Source organism: Procambarus clarkii, chromosome 42, assembly GCF_040958095.1.
Source record: "Procambarus clarkii isolate CNS0578487 chromosome 42, FALCON_Pclarkii_2.0, whole genome shotgun sequence".
NCBI lineage: Eukaryota > Metazoa > Arthropoda > Malacostraca > Decapoda > Cambaridae > Procambarus > Procambarus clarkii.
The window spans coordinates 10,222,068-10,242,053 of record NC_091191.1 but is presented as its reverse complement, the minus strand read 5'-3'; the positions used below and the strand labels follow the sequence as shown (position 1 = coordinate 10,242,053).

Sequence of the window (19,986 nt, the reverse complement as noted above, 5' to 3'; positions counted from 1 at the left end):
ATTAAAATTAAACAATATGATTTTGTTCAAGTATGTTTATTTGAGACAAGACATGATTTTGTAATTTTTTACAAAAGTACGATTTAACTTAAATCACTAGTTTTTAGAGCTTAAGTATTCATTAAGAATTTAAAATAACTTAGAAGATAATGTAACCACAATATTTAAGAAAATATAAAATAATGAGCGAGGTATATTGGGAAGATTTGTAAATTTGCATAGTCAAATTGAAATTAATTTAAATTGTAAGTTAGTGATCATATCGTAGTTAATAATAAAATATGTTATTGACTGAATGATATTTTTCGACAGTAGAATACAAAGTGCATTAGAGGCATAATTAAATTTGAGTGCATCAAAGTGCATTAGAGGAAGCTTGCCATTTTAGGTAGTTTTATTTATTTCACGCGATTCAATTTCTTCAATTTCTTTCTTTATTATGCACCCCATACCCATCCGGTGGGCGGTGGTGTAAAGGATTACAGAGGCACATAATATTTCACGCGATATGTTGTTATTGCACATGTTTAGGAAGAGTTTCAAGTCAGTGTTGAGGTATAGAATTCAGATTCATTTATTATGCACCCCATACCCATCTCATGGTTGTTGATCCCGTTGTTTTAGATTCAGCTACTTGGAACATAATTTCCATGTAGCACGGGCTATGGTGAGCCCGTAACATCCCGTGGGTAGTGGTTTAAAAGTTAAGAGGCACATAAGGACACAGCCTAGTATACGTGCATGTTACAGCTGGTATACAAGCACCGTCTGGGTCTGTGGTGGTGGTGGTGTTGTTGTTCTCCTACTGGCTTTCTCCCACCTTTGCTCATAGCAAAGGTACTTCCCCCTTCCATTTGCTGGAAGATTCTTAGAATTGTTAGCCCCCTTCATTGCTACAGTATAGTTATTCGGAAAACTCTTATTCATCCAGGATTGTTAATTATGGAATCTCTTAATTCCTGCTGCTGGGCCCCCTCCCCCCGTTTTTCGTCTCCGTATTGATTCAGCTAGGGTTTACCTCTCGTCTGTGCTCTTGCCTGTCACGATAACACTGCATGCCGCTTCTGCCCACCCTTACTGCCTTATATCTTTCAGCCAGGGGGAGGTGATCTACGCGACAAAAAATCGACGCACGCTCCGACTGGACCAGGTATCGCTTACATGGTCAGGAATCAACACTCTTCGGATCCTACAAGCACAGCGCAGGACGCACGCTTACCCTAGCCCAGCGAGCGCACCCCGGCAAGTTCTACCCGGCCCGTGCCCCAAGGAACAGGCAACACTTCTTCAGGGCGATTAATTCGCGCCGCCCTCGCAGAGCTAGGCTCGCCTTCAGCCGACCACGCCCCTCTTACCTTTAGAATTGACAGGGCCACTCGGCTCTCTTGACGGGCTCGCCATCGGAGATAATGGCGGGTCCAGCAACCAGCTGGAACCCCCAGCTGACTACGTCCGGGACGTTGTTGCTCTGCCGCTCTGAGGCCTCCTTGCGACCAGCGGGCCTCGCCCTTCGGGAAGGGGGGGGGGGTCCGGCCAGCTGGCCTGCGGTGGGGGTGCAGCGCCGGTCCCCAAGTGTCCCGCTGTCCGCAGCTAATCCTATGCCCAGTCTAGGTGCTAGTAAGAGTCAGGAAACACTTCTTATTCCTTGGCGGCTGGCCTCACGCCCTGGGAAAAACTTCTCCCATTTGTCATACCAGTTTTCCCCAGTCACTAGGTATTTTCTGCCCGCCTGTTAATTCTAGGATTTCCCATTATGTCTTGGTAGGGCTCCGTTAAGTGTTGTGTCTATACACTTTATTTCCCCTTTGTGTCCTGACTGTTATACCTAGTTCTAATTATATTTCATCTGCCATTAGGTTTCTGCAGAACGTGTTTGCCATGTCTAGGCTATGCTTACTACTACGGGGGGTACATTTTAAGTTAATTAGTCCTCAGACATGGACATGTTACATTTGTTAATTCCTACTTATATTATTTACATGTTCTGCAGAATTTAATTTACTAATAAAAAATTTAAGCCCATTCGGCCTGTGTCTTTTTCCCCCTGGTCAGAAAAAACATTTTTTTTTTTTTTTACCGACGCTCTCCCTATTGATGAGAACTACAACCTAATGAAGATAAATGTTAATTTTATGTAGATACTGTAATAAACGAAAGTTTTTAATGTCATCAGAGAAGCAGAAATATAGGCAAATTTTAAATCCCTTGTCATAAATATAACTGAGGTGAAAGCAAAGATATATGCATTTTGATAGTTACAAAGACAGCTCTTTAACACGGGTGGAACACGAACAAGAGGAACTTAGTACCCAAATGAGCCACAGAGATATTAGAAAGAATTTTTTCAGTGTCAGAGTAGTTAACAAATGGAATGTATTAAGCAGTGATGTGGTGGAGGCTGACTCCATACACAATTTCAAATGTAGATGTGATAGAGCCCAATATGCTCAGGAACCTGTACACCTGTTGATTGACGGTTGAGAGTCGGGACCAAAGAACCAAAGCTCAACGCCTGCAAGCACAAATTAGGTGAGTACAACTAGGTGAATACAGCTGAGGGGCGGGACCAAACAGCTGAAGCTCAATTCCCTACGCATAACTAGGCGAGTCCATAGGAATTACCGTTTGTCCTGGCGCCATCTATGTTTTGACAGCAGTACTACTAATGTTCCCACGTTATGTGATGATCGCTATACGGGTGTTATGGTCAGTTGCTCTTCTATATATGTTTATGGACAACGTAGGTGATTTGAGGCAATTTGCGGCCAGAGTGAAATAGTATCCACGCGGTGAGTGATGGAGGAGGATATATATTGCTGTGTACTCGACCAGCGGGTGAGAGGTAAGTTATATCGAACAATTATGGGGAATAGATGGGTTATTTTAAGCGTAGAATGTCAGGTAACCTGTAACTACACAGATGGGGTAGTGTTTTTTTAAGTCTTTATTTACTAAAGTGGAATATTACATTATGCCTTTAGCTGAACAAGTCTACTGGTGGGGGAAGTAGACGGGTTTTATGAAAGTATTGTGCCTAAATATTTGTATTTGGTTAACTAGTTCAGCCGTTACCAGGGAGGGTGTTCCTTTAATCTAATCTAAAAATTCTTGCCGGACAAAGTGATTCAATAAAGAAATTCAATAGAACGAAGTGGTTTGCCAGGGTGCTTAACATTTAGTTTAGTTCACTTACTATGCAGCCCATGCTTAAAGAATGCAAGTTTATCATATTGAATTTACCGTAGTTTTACTGCATTTAATATACCGTTTTTACCCTATTTAATTATGTCGGGTAAAGGCCGGTCGTGGAAAGTTCCTAATATAGCAAGTTTTAAAGGAAAAGTTTGAGTTAACTTTAACGCTTAAGTTAGTGACCAATTAGCTTAGTCTATTGTGAGGAAAGTTACTAGAATCCAACATTGCAAGTGCCATTTTCTGACCAGGGGGAGAAAGATACTGGCAGTATGGGGCGTTAAAGTTTATTGAAGGTTAAATTCTGCAGAACATGTAAATATATAAAGTTCAAATATATAAAGTAATTTTATAAAGTTTATATTAAACACGGTTTATATTAGACTTATAACAAAGTTGATATATTAAACTTAATATTGAACATGTAAATATATAAAGTTTCAAATATATAAATAAGTAAATATATAACGTTTATATTAAAATATATAAAGTAAATATATAAAGTAAGAATTAACAGTAACAATTCAAAGTCAGAGGACTAGATTTAACTTAAAAGGTACACCCGTAGTAAGTATGAGACCTTAGCGTATAGTGACATGGAAACTAATTCTGCAGAAACCTAAAGGTTAACTGGTACTAGAATTAAGGCAGAGTGCAAATGTGTAGTAATTATATAACACTAGGATATAACAGGCAGGACACAAAGAGTAACTAATAAGTGAGACCACATAACACGTAATGTACCCGGCCAAGAGGCCGTAAAAGACCTAATGGATAAGGAGAAGGGGGTGTGACTACAAGTAGGGCTTACTAGCACCTAGACTGGGCAAAGTATTAGCTGCGGACAGCGGGACACTTGGGGACCGGCGCTGCACCCCCCTTCCCACATGCAGTGGGGAGACAATCGGGACAACTGTGCAAAGCATGACGGGGGTACAAAAGCAGCCGCTTGCAAAGGGGGGAGGGTGGGGTTTTGCGAGGGCAGCGGCGAGGGCAGGCGGAGTGAGGCAGAGCCCCGATGAAGATTAAGCCACCCAAGAGGTGGCACGGGCATGAATAGCCCGTAAGTGGTGGCCCTTTCGAGCCATTACCAGTATCAAAAGATGATACTGGAGATCTTTGGAGGCGCAACTGCACCCTGCGTGACGGGAGATGTCTCCCGGACGAAGTGGTGACCAAATGGTGTAGAGCCCCATTGTGCGCCCGTATTTATACGGCCCCAAACTGCCCGTGCAACGCCGCGGGACGCGCTGCGCAATTGTTTCTTTCTCCCCCGCCAGAAACATCCCCGCTTGCGATCTCAAGCAGTGACCATTTCTCTACTCTTTTTGAGAAACATGACTAGATACATGAATCGCATAGTTTTATTACTAAATGTTCATGGATTAGGTTGCATAGTTGAGGAAATGGTGATAAGGTTTGTGATTTTGTGTACCTTGACTTCAGCAGAGATTTTGATAGTAGCGCAAAATTGATAGGAGCTCGGATCATTGGGAATGCTGACTGAAGTTGATTAGGTCATGGCTATACCAAAGGAAATTAGTATAAATGGGGTTAAGTTGGGAGAAGTGTTGTAAGTAGTGCCTAAAAGCTCTCCTTGGACCTCGGTTATTCGCAAGATTATGGTTTAGACTGCAATAGTTGCAGAATTGGCAAATAAAAAATACCGATGCCCTATATGGTTTTGAAATGGTTAAGACTACCAGATGCAGTTTAATGCTGACAAATGTAAGGTTTGGGGGCTAGGTAAAGATGAGATAGATGGTGTAGATTGTTAAGAGTATTAAATTTTTTGCAGGTGGTAAATTCTCCCCGAGCTGGCACTGCTCTCCAGCCTGGGATGTTGATTGGTTAGTCTTCAACTGGCTCCCAACATGGTAGCGAGGTCCTGAGCTGACATGCAATGAGGAACGTGGAAAGCTTCCTGAATTGGCACATGGTATGCCTCCCTTTCAAACCAGCAGCTGGCACAAATGTTCCAGCTAACATCAGAATAGTGGATGAAGCCCACACTAAAATGTAAGTGGTACAGTAAATGGACACCCCCCCCTCCCTTTTGACACTGAACAGTTGGGAGGAAAGGGGGGGGGGGAGAAAGTGTGGCTTATAGTTCTATTGCTACAGAATCTTTTGCCATAAGCCAGTGGCAGTGCCTATTGGCACTTGCTATTCAGAATCTCCCCCTTACATAGTTAATTAAAAAAGAGATGCTGTAGACAAGCTTAACTTTTGAAGGGGGGGGGGCAACATTTTCGTTTCAAAGCGCATCAAAGATGCTCTGAGCTAACTTCCCCTAGTCATTAGTGAATGGTGGCCAGTTACACTCTAGTAGGAACTTTACTGCCAATTATTCATGCAGAAAGTGTGCACTTCTGCTGTATCTGCCAGTTTGCTAGAAATTGAAATTAGCATACTTGCTCAGCAACTACTTGCCCTCTTGTACCATGTTACTCAACCATAACATAACCACCACACCACCCATTCTTCTAAAATAACATCCCATATGATAAAAACTTCTGCTTTTAATAAATATTTCTAACTTTAATATTAGTTGGCTTGCATGGTGTTAATCATTCCTTTGGCAGAACTGTAGCTAAATTGTTCCCACAAAACATTTAATCCCATTAACAGTACTGTATCAGGTTCATAAAGAAATTTATAATAAAGACCAAGTGTGGTCATAAGTGCTGCAGATGGGGGAGATAGAACCTTACACCTGCAGAAGTGTAGTGATAACTGGAGAGAATATGGCCTTGTATAGTTGCTAGTGTAAAAATATTACTAAATTTAGTAAAATCATTGTCTTGGTAGTATAGTTGGGTTAATTATAAATTTTCAGACTAAAAAAACTTGGTACATAATTCAACAGAATAAATTTGTCCCCCTAGTAGTAAGCAGTGGTTGCAAAAGAATAATAATTTGTATATATAAATTTTGTATTGCTTTTATTCAAATGTTATACATGGTTGTTAAATTAAAGTTTGTAATGTTCTAGAAAAATGTTAATGACTAAAGTTGTTGGAAAATAAAATTTGTATAGGATGTTGACTTGAAATGACTATAGCTTTGTTTATAATAAAGATGGGACAACAAGATACTGTGTGCCATTTAAAACGGCAAATGTTAAACTGGTGGTACAGGTATGAACAAAATAACATCACTATGCAAATAACTTTTTAGTAATATTTACTGTTCACATGACAGGTTGTGGAAGGTCCTGGCAACAGAGCTGCAGGAAAATACTTGCAGATCTACAGTAAGTAGTGTTGTGTACATTGGAATTAGAGGGTAGAAGTTAATTGCTAAAAACCTATTAAATATTAGGGTATGGAAGTCTAGGCTTAGGCTAGTGGGTACCATATCTGCAAGTTTAGTCCTTTCAGGAATGTATTGAATAGAATGGTATGTTGAAATTGTGAAAATTGTAATGTGGGGCATTAGATCTTAAACAGCATAGTTGAGGGTGTTTTATTATTAATTTTAATGAAATATAAATCTTTAGTTAACATTAAATGTTTGTTAAATAAGCTTTAATCTATAAATGTATAACTTAAGGGTAATAGTCAAATAAAGTTGATGGCAGGAAAAGTTTTGTTTTAAGTGATGGTATTTTTCCCTTGAAAGTAAAAAAAAATATTCAATGTTTACTTTAGCTTGGTTTTAAATTTATATAGTTTTCCAGAATCTGGTTTGGAAAGTCCAGAAGTCCCTCTGTCAGTTGGAAGAGTTAGGCCTCGTAGCCTGGTGGATAGCGCGCAGGACTCGTAATTCTGTGACGCGGGTTCGATTCCCGCACGAGGCAGAAACAAATGGGCAAAGTTTCTTTCACCCTGAATGCCCCTGTTACCTAGCAGTAAATAGGTACCTGAGAGTGAGTCAGCTGTCACGGGCTGCTTCCTGGGGGTGGAGGCCTGGTCGAGGACCGGGCCGCGGGGACACTAAAAAGCCCCGAAATCATCTCAAGATAACTCAAGATAATAAAGTTAATTGCTTAAACAGAATCAGGCGAGTTGTAGTAAAGGTTAATCTGAATAGATTTGCATAAAAGTAAAAATAGTAATAACTTAAACAATATAGCATTGGCTAAAGATAAATGTAAATTGCCATTGAAGTGCAGTTGTGGATAGTTTCTCAAATGACATTTACTGAAACTTGGCAAATTGATGCCATATATATTTATATTGCTAAATTAGATCTTTACTACTGCTACTAGAATATGTAGGAAAAGTAAATTCCTTAAAGAAATTTTTTACATCTGAATTTGTAAAGTACTGAATGCTAATTTGAAAAGTAAAGCAAGATTGGCTTTAAATCTGAAATTAATTTGTTGAAATATTTTTCAGGTGAAAGTGATTATGATGCATGGAATGGCTTGGAGTGAGGCTCCTTTACTCTGCAAAAGGAAATCTACAAAAGTGGGCGAGTTTGAATTTGATGTTTTAGCTATATCAATGACCTAATCTTAATTCTTGTATCTAGTCCATTTATAGGTGTGTAACCATGTCCTACTGTTACAACCCACAGGGGATGATGCAGTTTGTACTGATCCTACCCCATTTCATAAAAGGGGACCAGGCAGTCCTGCAGATTTCCCTGGCTTGGCTTTTTCAGAGCTTTGCTCTACTACCCATCTAATAGATGGACTAGATTTGCATAGGTTTAGGGACCCTTAACAATGGTTACATTGTTAATTCTCACAGGGCTTGTTTGCTGAATGGGTGGATGCATCGAAAACTTTAGTGCCTGGCATGCATTGTACAGTGCTTTCAGTAAAGCATATGTACAATGTGTTGATGGCACTAAAGTGGTGGATGTAATGCACCCATTCAGGGAACAAGCTCTGCACTGAAATCAGAGGAAAGGATAGGCCTTGCTGAGCCTGTTAAAGATAGGCTGTTAGGATTTTTTGTGCTTATTATTAGGCATTGGTGATAATAAAAGTAGTGTCCCTGTTTAATGTTTATTTTTCTTTTACAGGTGATTGTCTCTGGAGTTGTCTTGGCCTTTTGGATCTTCTGTTCATCTAGGAGCATCTGTCCCACAACCTGAAACAGTAATAAATATTAGATGTATTATAAATACTATATGTAAAACCTATTAAATAAAACAATTTTAATGAAACTACTTTATGATTGATACATGGAAAACGAAATGACTTCTCTTACCCAGGCTCGTGGGGTGGGTGACCAGGCACCTGAGTTGGACTGTGAAGGAAGGCCGGGCTCTGTAGTCCCCGCTACATTAGGCCCAGACAAAGCTGCTTCTGACTCTCCTTACTGACTGCTTCCCTCCCACCTATGTGGCGGGGTTGAGCCCCAAGCCCCCAGTGGTGACCACCTCATTACTTGAGTGGCTCCATCTTTTCTAACTGCATCTTTCACCCCACCCCCATCCTCTTACTGGGGGTGCTCAGCGCTGTCATCTCTACCACACACGATTCCTTCCGGTTCTAATACATAAGCTTTGTTTGGTCCTGCTACATTAAGTATTTTGATCTCGCTCATGTTAATTCTAAAGTCTTGATAATGTATAAATCCATAAACACGTAGTTGATTTGGTGGATACCTTTGTCATTTTCAAACCCACCCGTACTGGTACACGAGTCGAGAATGACATTTCTCCTCCTACTCTTTGCCGTCTTGATGCTCTTCACCATACTGGGTTACGCTTCAGCTCTGGTGCCTTTTGTTTGACTCCTATCCTAGGCTTGTATGTTGAAACTGGCATCCTGTCTGCACGGTCCTTACAACACCCTCACTCTTGCTTATGTCGTACTTTGACCTTTACCCATCCTGTGGAACCTGTTCCCTTTCACCATCTACCTCTTCCTGTACGATCATCTTGCTTGCAAGGTTCTCTTTCGGTTCATGTTACCAAAGTTTCTCCTCGTGTCGTTCCATCCTTGCCCATATGAACTGTCTCCCTTTCTAAGTTTTGTAAAACCTTGACCCACATGACTAAAGCTTTTACCCCTGCTACAGTTCTGAGACTTCTTTTGCTTGCACACTTTTCTTCACACTCCCACTCCATTTCTGTTGTCACAAATAGGTCAAAATTGTTTATTAAATGTTCTATTTTCTAACTTAGAAGTTTTTCTTACTTCTGTGAGTCTGTAGATATGAGTAATAAAAACCCGATTGTTTCTCAAAGTTGAGTACTAATTAAGAAGGGAAGAAACAAAGTGTGTAGAAAAGGTCACATGAGCACCGCATCAGAGGGGAATGCTACACCATCAATGTTGATGGACATGGTACATGACAGCAAGTAGTGATGTGTGTGTGTGTGTCCCTCTACAGATAACATGGGGCAAGGCCTAACCGGGTAACTCCAAAGTGCTACTGATATTGGTGGAGTGCCAGTGATAGCAATGGAGTGTGTGTGTGTGTAAGAATTTTTTGTTCTTTACTGTTGGAGGAGGAAGATCCATTACATTTGTACAGGAACCTTTCCCAGGGACCCTGAAACAGTTGGATGCAGTCCAGAACAGTACCAGGTGCTGTCTCGTGTGTCTGGTTCTCTACAAGAATTTCAGGCATTATAGACCTTAGAATGTGTTTTCCTACCTATTCAAATAAATACCTTTCTACCCATACAGATAGGTGATGACAGTTTATGGGGAGTCGGTCGGCCGAGCGATGGGAGCCGGTCTGCCGAGTGGACAGCACGCTGGACACGTGATCCTGTGGTCCCGGGTTCGATCCCGGGCACCGACGAGAAACAATGGGCAGAGTTTCTTTTACCCTAGGCCCCTGTTACCTAGCAATAAAATAGGTACCTCCGAGTTAGTCAGCTGTCACGGGCTGCTTCCTGGGGGTGGAGGCCTGGTCCTCGACCAGGCCTAAAGACCCGAAATCATCTCGAGATAACCTCAAGATAGGTACCTTTCTACCCATTCCATAGGTTACGTATTGACCATACCCGTTTAACTCGCAGGCACTTAATGGAGTGCCGCCCTGCTTCTTAATGTCCGAATTGCATTGTCCCTCTTACGGTCGTGCATATCCTTGTTGAATGTGCTGACTTCCAAGATGTGCGTGCGTCTTGCTTACCGACTTACATAGCCTTCCCGGTTTGGTGCCTTCTTTTGATAATTACTTACTTACTTGCTTACCGACTGTTCCTCGCGGTCACCTGTCTCTCAATAGCATCCTTGGTGAATCGGATGCCTTTGATGTTGTTCACCTTAGGCGCTTGTGTTCTCGTATTGGCATACTTAGTGATCTTTAGCGCTTTTTGAATATCCCGCACTTTTGACGGTGCTACATAGCCTCCCCGGCTTGGTGCCTTCTTTTGATAATTACTTGCTTTCTACCCATTCGGATAGGTACCTTTTTACATATTCAGATGAGTACCTTTTTACCTTTTCAGATAGGTATGTTTCTACCTTTTCATATTAAAACAAATTATTGTCATCTAGATGTGCCTTTTCTACTTATTAAAATAGTATCTATTTTATTCAGATAGGTATACAGTATTTCTACCTATTCAAATTGGTCCTTTTCAACTTATTTGAGTAGGTACTGTTCTATCTATCCTTATTAAACTAGTTACTGTCTAATATATGTGCCTATTCAAATATCAAATTTTTTTTCAAAAACCTATTCAAAAACTTTCTATCCAAATAGGTACTTATTTACATAGTCTTATGAAAACTAGATACCATCTCCTTTTTACGTGTACCAATTTTACCTATTTAAATGGGTACTTTATACGTATTCAAATAAGTACTATCTACCTATTTAGATAGGTACTTTTCTATATATTATGAAAACTAGTTACCATCTTCTACATCTGTGGAAATCTATTACTAATGTGTACATTTACCCATTCAAATAGGTACTTTATACCTGTTCAAATAGGTACATTATAACTACTCAAATACGTACTTTTCTATCCTTATGAAAATTGTCTTCCACATTTGTTGGACATTATTGCAAATTTGAACATATACCTATTTAGATGGGTACTATCTATTCAAATGGATACTTTATACCTATTCAAATAGGTACTTTTCTATCTGAATGAAAATTACTGCCTTCCACATTTGTTGGACTTCATTATTGCAAATTTGAACATATATCTATTTGGATGGGTACTACCTATGTTCAAATTTGCAATAATCAAGTCCAACAAATGTGGAAGACTGTAATTTTCATAAGGATAGAAAAGTACCTATTTGAATAGGTACTTTTATATCATGAAAATTACTGTCTTCCACATTTGTTGGACTTTATTATTGCAAATTTGATCATGTACCTATTTGGATGGGTGCTACCCATTCAAATTGCTACTATTTGAATAGGTAGTACCTATTTGAATAGGTAGTACCTATTTGAATAGGTAGTACCTATTTGAATATGTAGTTTTTCTATCCTTATGAAAATTACTGTCTTCCACATTTGTTTGACTTGATTTTTGCAAATTTGAACATATACCTATTTGGATGGGTACTACCTATTCAAATAGGTCCTACCTATTCAAATAGGTACTTTATACCTATTCAAATAGGTACTTTTTCTATCCTTATGAAAATTACTGTCTTCCACATTTGTTTGACTTGATTTTTGCAAATTTGAACATATACCTATTTGGATGGGTACTACCTATTCAAATAGGTCCTACCTATTCAAATAGGTACTTTATACCTATTCAAATAGGTACTTTTTCTATCCTTATGAAAATTACTGTCTTCCACATTTGTTTGACTTGATTTTTGCAAATTTGAACATATACCTATTTGGATGGTTACTACCTATTCAAATAGGTCCTACCTATTCAAATAGGTCCTACCTATTCAAATAGGTACTTTATACCTATTCAAATAGGTACTTTTTCTATCCTTATGAAAATTACTGTCTTCCACATTTGTTTGACTTGATTTTTGCAAATTTGCACATATACCTATTTGGATGGTTACTACCTATTCAAATAGGTCCTACCTATTCAAATAGGTACTTTATACCTATTCAAATAGGTACTTTATACCTATTCAAATAGGTACTTTATACCTATTCAAATAGGTACTTTTTCTATCCTTATGAAAATTAGTCTTCCACATTTGACTTGATTTTTGCAAATTTGAACATATTATACCTATTTGGATGGGTACTACCTATTCAAATAGGTACTACCTATTCAAATAGGTACTTTATACCTATTCAAATAGGTACTTTTTCTATCCTTATGAAAATTACTGTCTTCCACATTTGTTGGACTTGATTATTGCAAATTTGTTATACCTATTTGGATGGGTACTACCTATTCAAATAGGTAGTACCTATTCAAATAGGTACTACCTATTCAAGTAGGCACTATATATTCAAATAGGTACTTTCTGCACATCTTTGTGAAAACTAGTCGTCTTCTATATTTGTGGGAATTTAATAATACAAATTTGTTCAAGTAACTATTTATTATCACCATGGGAAGATTCACTGGCAACAAGGCGAGGGTCACTGCAACAGGAAAAAGAACTCGCACACCTGAAATAAGTAATTATCAAAAAAAGGCACCAAGTAAGTAAGTAATTATCAAAAGAAGGCACCAAACCGGGAAGGCTATGTAGCACCATCAAATACGCAAAATAATCAGAGGGCGCTAAATATCACCAAGGATGCCAATACGAGAACAAAAACGCATAAGGCGAACGATATCAAAAGTATCCGAGTCACCAAGAATTCTATCGAGGGACAGGTGACCGCGAGGGGCGGTCGGAAAGCAAGACACACGCTCGTCCTGGAAGTCAGGACATTCAAGAAGGACATGCACGACCGTAAGAGGGACAATGCAACTAGGACAATAAGGAGCAGGGCGGCGCTCCATCAAGTGACCATGGGTTAAGCGAGTATGGCCAATACGCAACCTCGCCAGAGCTGTTTCCCACCGCCGGTTACGGTGGAAGGAGGACGGCCACGAGGAAACACAACATTTAAGAGTACGTAGCTTGTTACCAGTAACAGACAACCAAGAAGCCTGCCAACGGGTAAGGACTGAGGAATGGATAACCGGGTAAAAGTCGGAATACGGAATGCCTTTACGAGAGATGGGACAAGAGCGGACAGCTTCCTTAGCGGCAGCATCCGCACGCTCATTTAAAGACACGCCAATATGGCTGGGAACCCAACAAAACTCAACCGACTTAAATTTACTGTGAACGAGAAACAGCCAATGCTGGATCTCGACAACTACCGGATGAACTGGATTAAAGCACCCGAGAGCCATGAGGGCACTACGAGAGTCAACAACAACCACAAAGGAAGACTGACAACGAGAAAGCAGGAGACGAAGAGCATAGAGAATAGCATAAAGTTCCGCTGTAAAGATGCTAGTCTCCGGAGGCAAGCGACACATATAAGTGCGATCAGGAAAAACAACAGAGTAGCCAACACCGTCCGCTGACTTAGACCCATCGGTGAAGACAGAAACGGAGCGGGAGTGAGAAGAAAAGTGCTCGAGGAAAAGGCGTTTTAGAACTGTAGGAGGGGTAAAAGCTTTAGTGATACGAGTCAAGGATGTACAAAACCGCGGAAGAGGGACCCTCCACGGGGGCAAAGAAGGAACAACACGAGGAGAAACATCAGAAATACGAACGGAAAGAGAATCCTGTAGGCGAGATAACCGGACAGAAAGAGGGAGGTGGTGAAGAGGAACAGGAACCGCAGGAGGGGTAAAAGTTAAAGCACGACAGAGGCGAGAGGAAGGATGTTGCAAGGACCGCGCAAGATAGCGAAGACAGTAGCGATCACGGCGGTCCTGGAGAGACAGGAAGCCAGTGTCAACATACAAGCTAAGGACGGGAGTCGAACGAAAGGCACCAGAACTGAGGCGCAACCCAGTATGGTGCAAAGCATCAAGACGGCGAAGAGTAGAGGGAGAAGCAGACGAGTAAGCAGGGCAACCATAATCGAGCTTAGACAGGACGAGAGAGGAATGTAAAGCAAGGAGAGTGCGCCTATCTGCCCCCCAAGAAGTATGGGACAAGACCCGAAGGAGGGTAAGGGACTTAGAGCACTCAACACGGAGGTAAGAGATATGGGGAGACCAAGACAAACGAGTGTCAAGGAATAACCCCAAAAGCTTCGCGGAATCTTTGTATTCAAGGGGATGACCATAAAGTGACAAAGAGGGACGAAGAACAACCCGTTTCCGCGTAAAAGTCATGGCACAAGTCTTAGAAGTAGAGAACTTGAAGCCATGACCTGTGGCCCAAGACGACACGGCATCAATCGCAAGTTGAAGCCGGCGTTGAAGGAGAGGCGAATCATCACCCTGACAACAAAGGGTAAGATCATCGACATAGAGAGCGGAGAAGACACCAGAAGGAAGAGAGGAAAGAAGACCATTGAGGGCAACCAGAAAAAGAGTAGTGCTCAGAACACTACCCTGGGGCACACCTTCGTATTGCTGAAAAGAGGGAGAGAGAGCGGTACCAAGGCGCACCCGAAAGGAACGACGAGAGAGGAAGCTGCGGAGAAAGAGAGGGAGATGACCACGAAGGCCAAAAGAATGAAGTTGAGATAGGATATGATAACGCCAAGTGGTGTCGTAAGCCTTTTCTAGGTCAAAAAGGACGGCAACAACGGAGGTCTTCGCAGCAAAAGCAGTACGAATATAGACCTCCAAGTTCACCAGGACATCTGTCGTGCTGCGGCACTTGCGGAAACCAAATTGAGAAGGGGAGAGGAGGTGATGGTGTTCCAGGAACCACATCAGACGAACGTTAACCATACGTTCAAAGAGTTTGCAGACACAACTTGTGAGAGCAATAGGGCGAAAGTCCTTAGGGGAAGTACCCAGAGACCCCGGTTTGCGAACAGGGAGGACAACGGCATCGAGCCAGTCCTCAGGGACTGACGACGACTCCCAGATCCGATTATACAGACTCAGTAAATACTGAGACGTGCTCGGAGGGAGATGGCGAAGCATCTCATAATGAATACCATCGGAGCCCGCCGCCGTAGAACCGCAGAGGGCCAGGGCAGAACGAAGTTCAGAGAGAGAGAAGGGATCATTATAGGGAAGCTGAAGATGAGTGCAGAAATCTAAAGGACGAGACTCAAGGACAGGTTTACGAAGAAGGAAAGATTGGGGAAGATGAAGACCAGAGCTAACAGAAGAAAAGTGGGAACCCAGTTCGGAAGCGACCTGCAACGGGTCCGCCACAAGAGTATCATGGAGGTGAAGGACCGGTGAAACATCGGGAACGAACTTACCCGCTATCTTGCGGATACGCTTCCAGATCTGGGCCAGAGGGGTTTCAGACGTAATTGTCGAGACATAAGATGCCCAACATTCACGTTTAGCCGTACGGATGGCCCTACGGGCCACCGCACTCGCTTTCCGAAAGAAAAGAAAAGAATCGGTCGTCTGCCTACGGCGGTGCTTCTTCCAGGCTGCACGCTTACAGCGGACAGCCCGAGCACAGTCCGCATTCCACCAGGGAACGCACTTCCGTGGACCCCGAGAGGAAGAGCGAGGAATAGAGCGGAGGGCAGCGTCGAAGACAGTGTCATGAAAAAGGAGGAGAGCGCGAGAGAGGGGCAGAAGGGAGAGGTCAGAGAGAGTAGCACTGAGGGAAAATAGGGTCCAGTCCGCCTTAGCAATTAAACTGCCACCTAGGGAAAGAGAGGGAAGGGCGAAAAGAGAAAAAGGAAACAAGGATGGGGAAATGATCACTACCATGGAGGTCATCAAGAACCTGCCATGTGAAATCTAAGTAAAGAGAAGAAGAGCAGAGAGAAAGATCAAGACAAGAAAGGGTGCGAGTTCGAGAGTCCAAATGAGTGGGCTCACCAGAATTCAGAAGAGACAGGGAAGAAGAGAGGAGAAACGGCTCAAGGAGGCGACCCCGGGTATTCGTCAGAACGTCACCCCAAAGAGAATGACGACAATTGAAGTCACCCAGCAGGAGCACAGGCTCCGGCAAGGAGTCTAGGAGTTGTTTCAAATCAGGAAGAGAGAGCGGGACACTCGGGGGGAGATAAATGGAACAAACTGTGTACCATTTCCCCACAAAGATACGAGCAGCAGAACAATGGAGAGGCGAAGGAAAAAGTAAAGGAACAAAGGGAACATCAGCCCGAATCAAGAGAGCAGAAGAATTAGAAGCCCCAGCAATGGCAGGGGGGGGGGGGGAGAGAAAGGAATAGCCACGAAAACGACCAGGACGAGCACCAAGCATCGGCTCCTGAAGACAGACACAAAGGGGCGAAAACCGCGAAACCAGAAGTTGGAGTTCGAGGAAATTGGCGTAATAACCTCGAACGTTCCATTGAAGAATGGACAACGACGAGAAGAGAAAGGACAAAAACAGAGAACAAGGAAGAAACAAAGGCGAAAGACCAACAGAGCACGTTAAAGAATATCAGGGTCGGGATCAGGGTCAGCAAAGTCAGGGTTAGGGGGCATGGGTAAACTGAGCAAAGACGGAGGGAAGGAAACGGGAGAACAGATCAGAGGTGGGCGGGCAGGGTCCGGAGGAGGAGGAGGAGGAGGAGGAGGAGGAGACAACGGAGAGGAGCAGTCAAGGACAGCAGCAGGAAGAGGGGGAGTAGAAAGAGAGGAGCGCACCCCAGCAAGAGCAGCAACCGAAAGGGAAGCAGGGGCCAAAGAAACCTCCATAGCAGGAACAGGGGGCGCAAGCACTGAAACGGGAGGGGAAGGAGCAACAGAGCCAGAAGGAGGAGCTGAGGAAGAAAGCGAAGCCTTCTTACCCGCCGGGGAAGAGGAAGGAGAGGAGCCAGGCTTACGCTTCTGACTTAAAGAGACCGGTGTCCCAGCAACTACGTACCGGGCAACGGATTCCAGTGTCTCAACAGGAGAAGCCGAACGAGAGCACACACGACGGCCGTTAGGAGAGCGATGGACATCCGCCCGCACCGACAGGCGGCGGGGAGAGCCGATAGATGGAGGAAGAGGATGGGAAGGAGGATCGGAGGGGGACGAGGAAGAAGACACAGAAGACACGACAGACCGGGTAGAAGGAAGGGGAACCCCAGACAGAGGACCAGGAGGAGGATCCTTCGGGAGAGAACCCAAAGGGACAGAGGAGGGGGCAGTGGGCGCATCAGGGTCCAAGGCCTGGAAACGGTTGTGAGTCTGAGGAAGGCGGGAAGGACGAGGAGAGGAAGAGCGCAACACGCGAGCATAAGAGATATTAGCATAAGGCGGGAGCCGGCGAACCTGGCGCCTCGCCTCAGGAAAAGATAAACGCTCCCGGTGCTTCAAGTTGAGGACGGCTGCCTCAAGCTTGTAATGGACACACGCACGGGAGAAGGTAGGATGGGCCTCACCGCAGTTGAGGCAACGAGCCTGGGGAGAAGCGCACTCCGACTTAGAGTGACCTTCGCCACCACACAAAGGACAGAGAGAGACAGTCCCGGAGCAGCGGAGGGCACCATGCCCAAACCTCCAGCACTTGTTGCAGAGCCGAGGAGAAGGAATGTACTCCTGGACAGAGCACCTGGCACCAGCAAGAATGACAGAGGGTGGAAGGGTCCTACCATCAAAGGTAATCTTCACAACCCGGAGGGGTTGACGGCGACTACCACGAGGGGGACGAGTAAACGTGTCCACCTGGAGAATAGAGTGGCCCTGGGCAGCGAGGATATGTCGAATATCGTCGTGGCAGTCGCGTAGGTCCCGAACACCGGTCGCAACATGGGGCGGGAGCAAAATAGTGCCAACACTGGCATTCAACTGAACGTTCTTCGAGACCCGAACGGGGGTCTCGCCAAGGCAGGATAAGGCAGCCAAGCGGGAAGCAGCATCCTGAGAAGGAGCAGCAACGACACGTGTACCGAGACGAGTGGGGTTGAAAGTAATGGAGGCATCCACGGAATCAATGAGATGTCGATGGAGGGAGAAATCGTCAGGAGGCGCAGAATCAAGAGGGAGGAGATCAAAATATTTGGCCTACGAAGCGGGACCAAACAAGGCTTGATAGGTAGCAGAACTGGAAGGAATCGAGCGAGGGCGGCCGTGACGAAGACGGCGGTGAGAACCCCCAGAGAGAGAGGGGTTAAAAGGCGCAGTAGTTACAACTAGAGAAGGAGCCACGCCAGGGGACGAGGTAGTCACCACTGGGGGCTTGGGGCTCGACCCAACCACAGAGGAGGGAGGGGAGCCAGAGGAAGGAGTCAGAGAGGCCAAGGGAGGAGCAAGGTCGGGGCCCAATGCAGCGGAGGCTACAGAGCCCGGTCTTCCAATACGGACCGACTCGGGGGCTTGGTCGCCCACCCCACGAGCCTGAGAAGGTAAACCAGAAGAAGCCGAAGCAGGGGTAATCATCTTGACGAAAGAAAGAATTCACTCACGAATGTGCCCCCACACCCACCATGGAGCCACAATTAGAGGCAGGACACCCAACAAGAAGCTATCGCCGATCTTGTCGGGGCCTCCTAGGGGTGCGTCGCGAGTATACGCCCCACAAACGCCACCTTAAGAAACCGACAGTCCGTCGAGATCGGGTTCAGTGACGAAGTGGGGATTGACAATAAAAGGTTCCCCTCGCTCTCGACGTCGGGTACTGCAGTTCTACGGGTGCATGAGTATGCCTCCTCAAGCACCCGGGCGTCAAAATAGAAGAAGTCCAAGGGAAGAACCAGAACGAGCAAAAGGTCGGTAGGAAACGGCAAGCAGATAGGAGAAGAGGGGGGAGAAAAACGAAACAGAAGGAAAAGGAAAAGATGCCCAGCAGAATTGGAGAGGACGGCAGCAGGAGCACAAGGCTAGAAAAGGACAGAGGACTGTCCCAAGGAGCATCACACTCCGGCAGCCGCCCACTAAGCCCCCACACGGCGCAACCCCAGCAAGCACAATTAGGCGAGTATATGAACGAATGCACATGTACACTTTCAAATGAATTAAGATACCTTGAGATACACAATGACTTAGTTTAAATAGTTTAAACACATTATGGTACTGATTTTAACATGCTGATGTCTGGAAGGGAGAGGGGGTGTGGGGGGTTATTGTCTGAGGTGGAGGACCAGAGGAGGGGGTCAGTGGAAGGATGGTGGCTGGAGGGATGCCATTGTTCTAATGGTTATGAAAACAATTATTGATGGCAGGAATTCAGTGGGTGTGTACTTCACCCGCACCATCACCATACTGTGCCCTGCTACAACCCCCCCCCCCCCACTCCACCCATGCTGTGCGGGGCGTATTACACATTATGGGATAACCGACTGTCTGTCCATTCCTGTCTGCTCGTTATGCTGCCCTTCCTTTTGAAAATTGTCTGCTTTATCGACTTCCTTCAAGACCACACGTTAGCCTCTTATCACGCCCTCTTACCACTCTCAGGGAGCCGGCTCTTCTATACAATAGTTACCACTCAGTCCCCAAGGTGAAAGAGTGTCCGGGCATATGACTTGTTACGTGTACTTATTTGCGATTCGTTTGGGCTGTCACGTGTGGTGATTAGCGTTGGGTAAGGCTAGGCCAGATCAGGTCAGACTAGGCCAGGTCAGACTAGGCTAGGTAAGGCTAGGCCAGGTCAGGTCTGGTCAGGTCTGGCTAGGTCAGGCCAGGCCAGGCTAGGCAGGGTGAGAGAAGTAAAGCGGCAGGTACTTACGTTTCCGAGAAAGTAGCGGCGGTAGTATATTGTTGATTTAGATTCGACGACATCCTGAAGGTAGTAGGTGGCGGCCTCATCGCTCTCGAACTTCTTGTTGTTGTAGGGGATACGAGGCACACCCAATATCCCCCTTACATTGATCACATCGCACACTAATATTTTTACTATTTTGGACACCAGATTTGTCTGTTTCGTATATGTATAATTGTTCAATA

The 19,986-nt window shown here is 44.2% G+C and overlaps 1 protein-coding gene across 5 annotated transcripts in view; it reads left to right on the top strand.

The window, feature by feature from the left end:
- LOC138373601 (uncharacterized) overlaps nucleotides 1-8,313 on the top strand; it is a 134,779-nt gene extending 126,466 nt beyond the window's left edge. For 3 of the 5 annotated variants that reach the window (XR_011231254.1, XR_011231256.1, XR_011231255.1), the window contains 5 exons: nucleotides 1,096-2,842; nucleotides 4,991-5,211; nucleotides 6,397-6,448; nucleotides 7,536-7,607; nucleotides 8,170-8,313. Coding sequence is in view for 2 of the 5 variants with exons in the window: in XM_069339896.1 (XP_069195997.1) it covers nucleotides 5,096-5,211; nucleotides 6,397-6,448; nucleotides 7,536-7,607; nucleotides 8,170-8,241 (312 nt within the window). In the remaining 3 variants the exon portion in view is untranslated. Of the gene's footprint in view, nucleotides 1-1,095; nucleotides 2,843-4,990; nucleotides 5,212-6,396; nucleotides 6,449-7,535; nucleotides 7,612-8,169 lie in introns of those variants that run through there. The other 2 variants (XM_069339897.1, XM_069339896.1) reach the window with 2 other exon arrangements.
- Nucleotides 8,314-19,986: the final 11,673 nt, after the last annotated feature.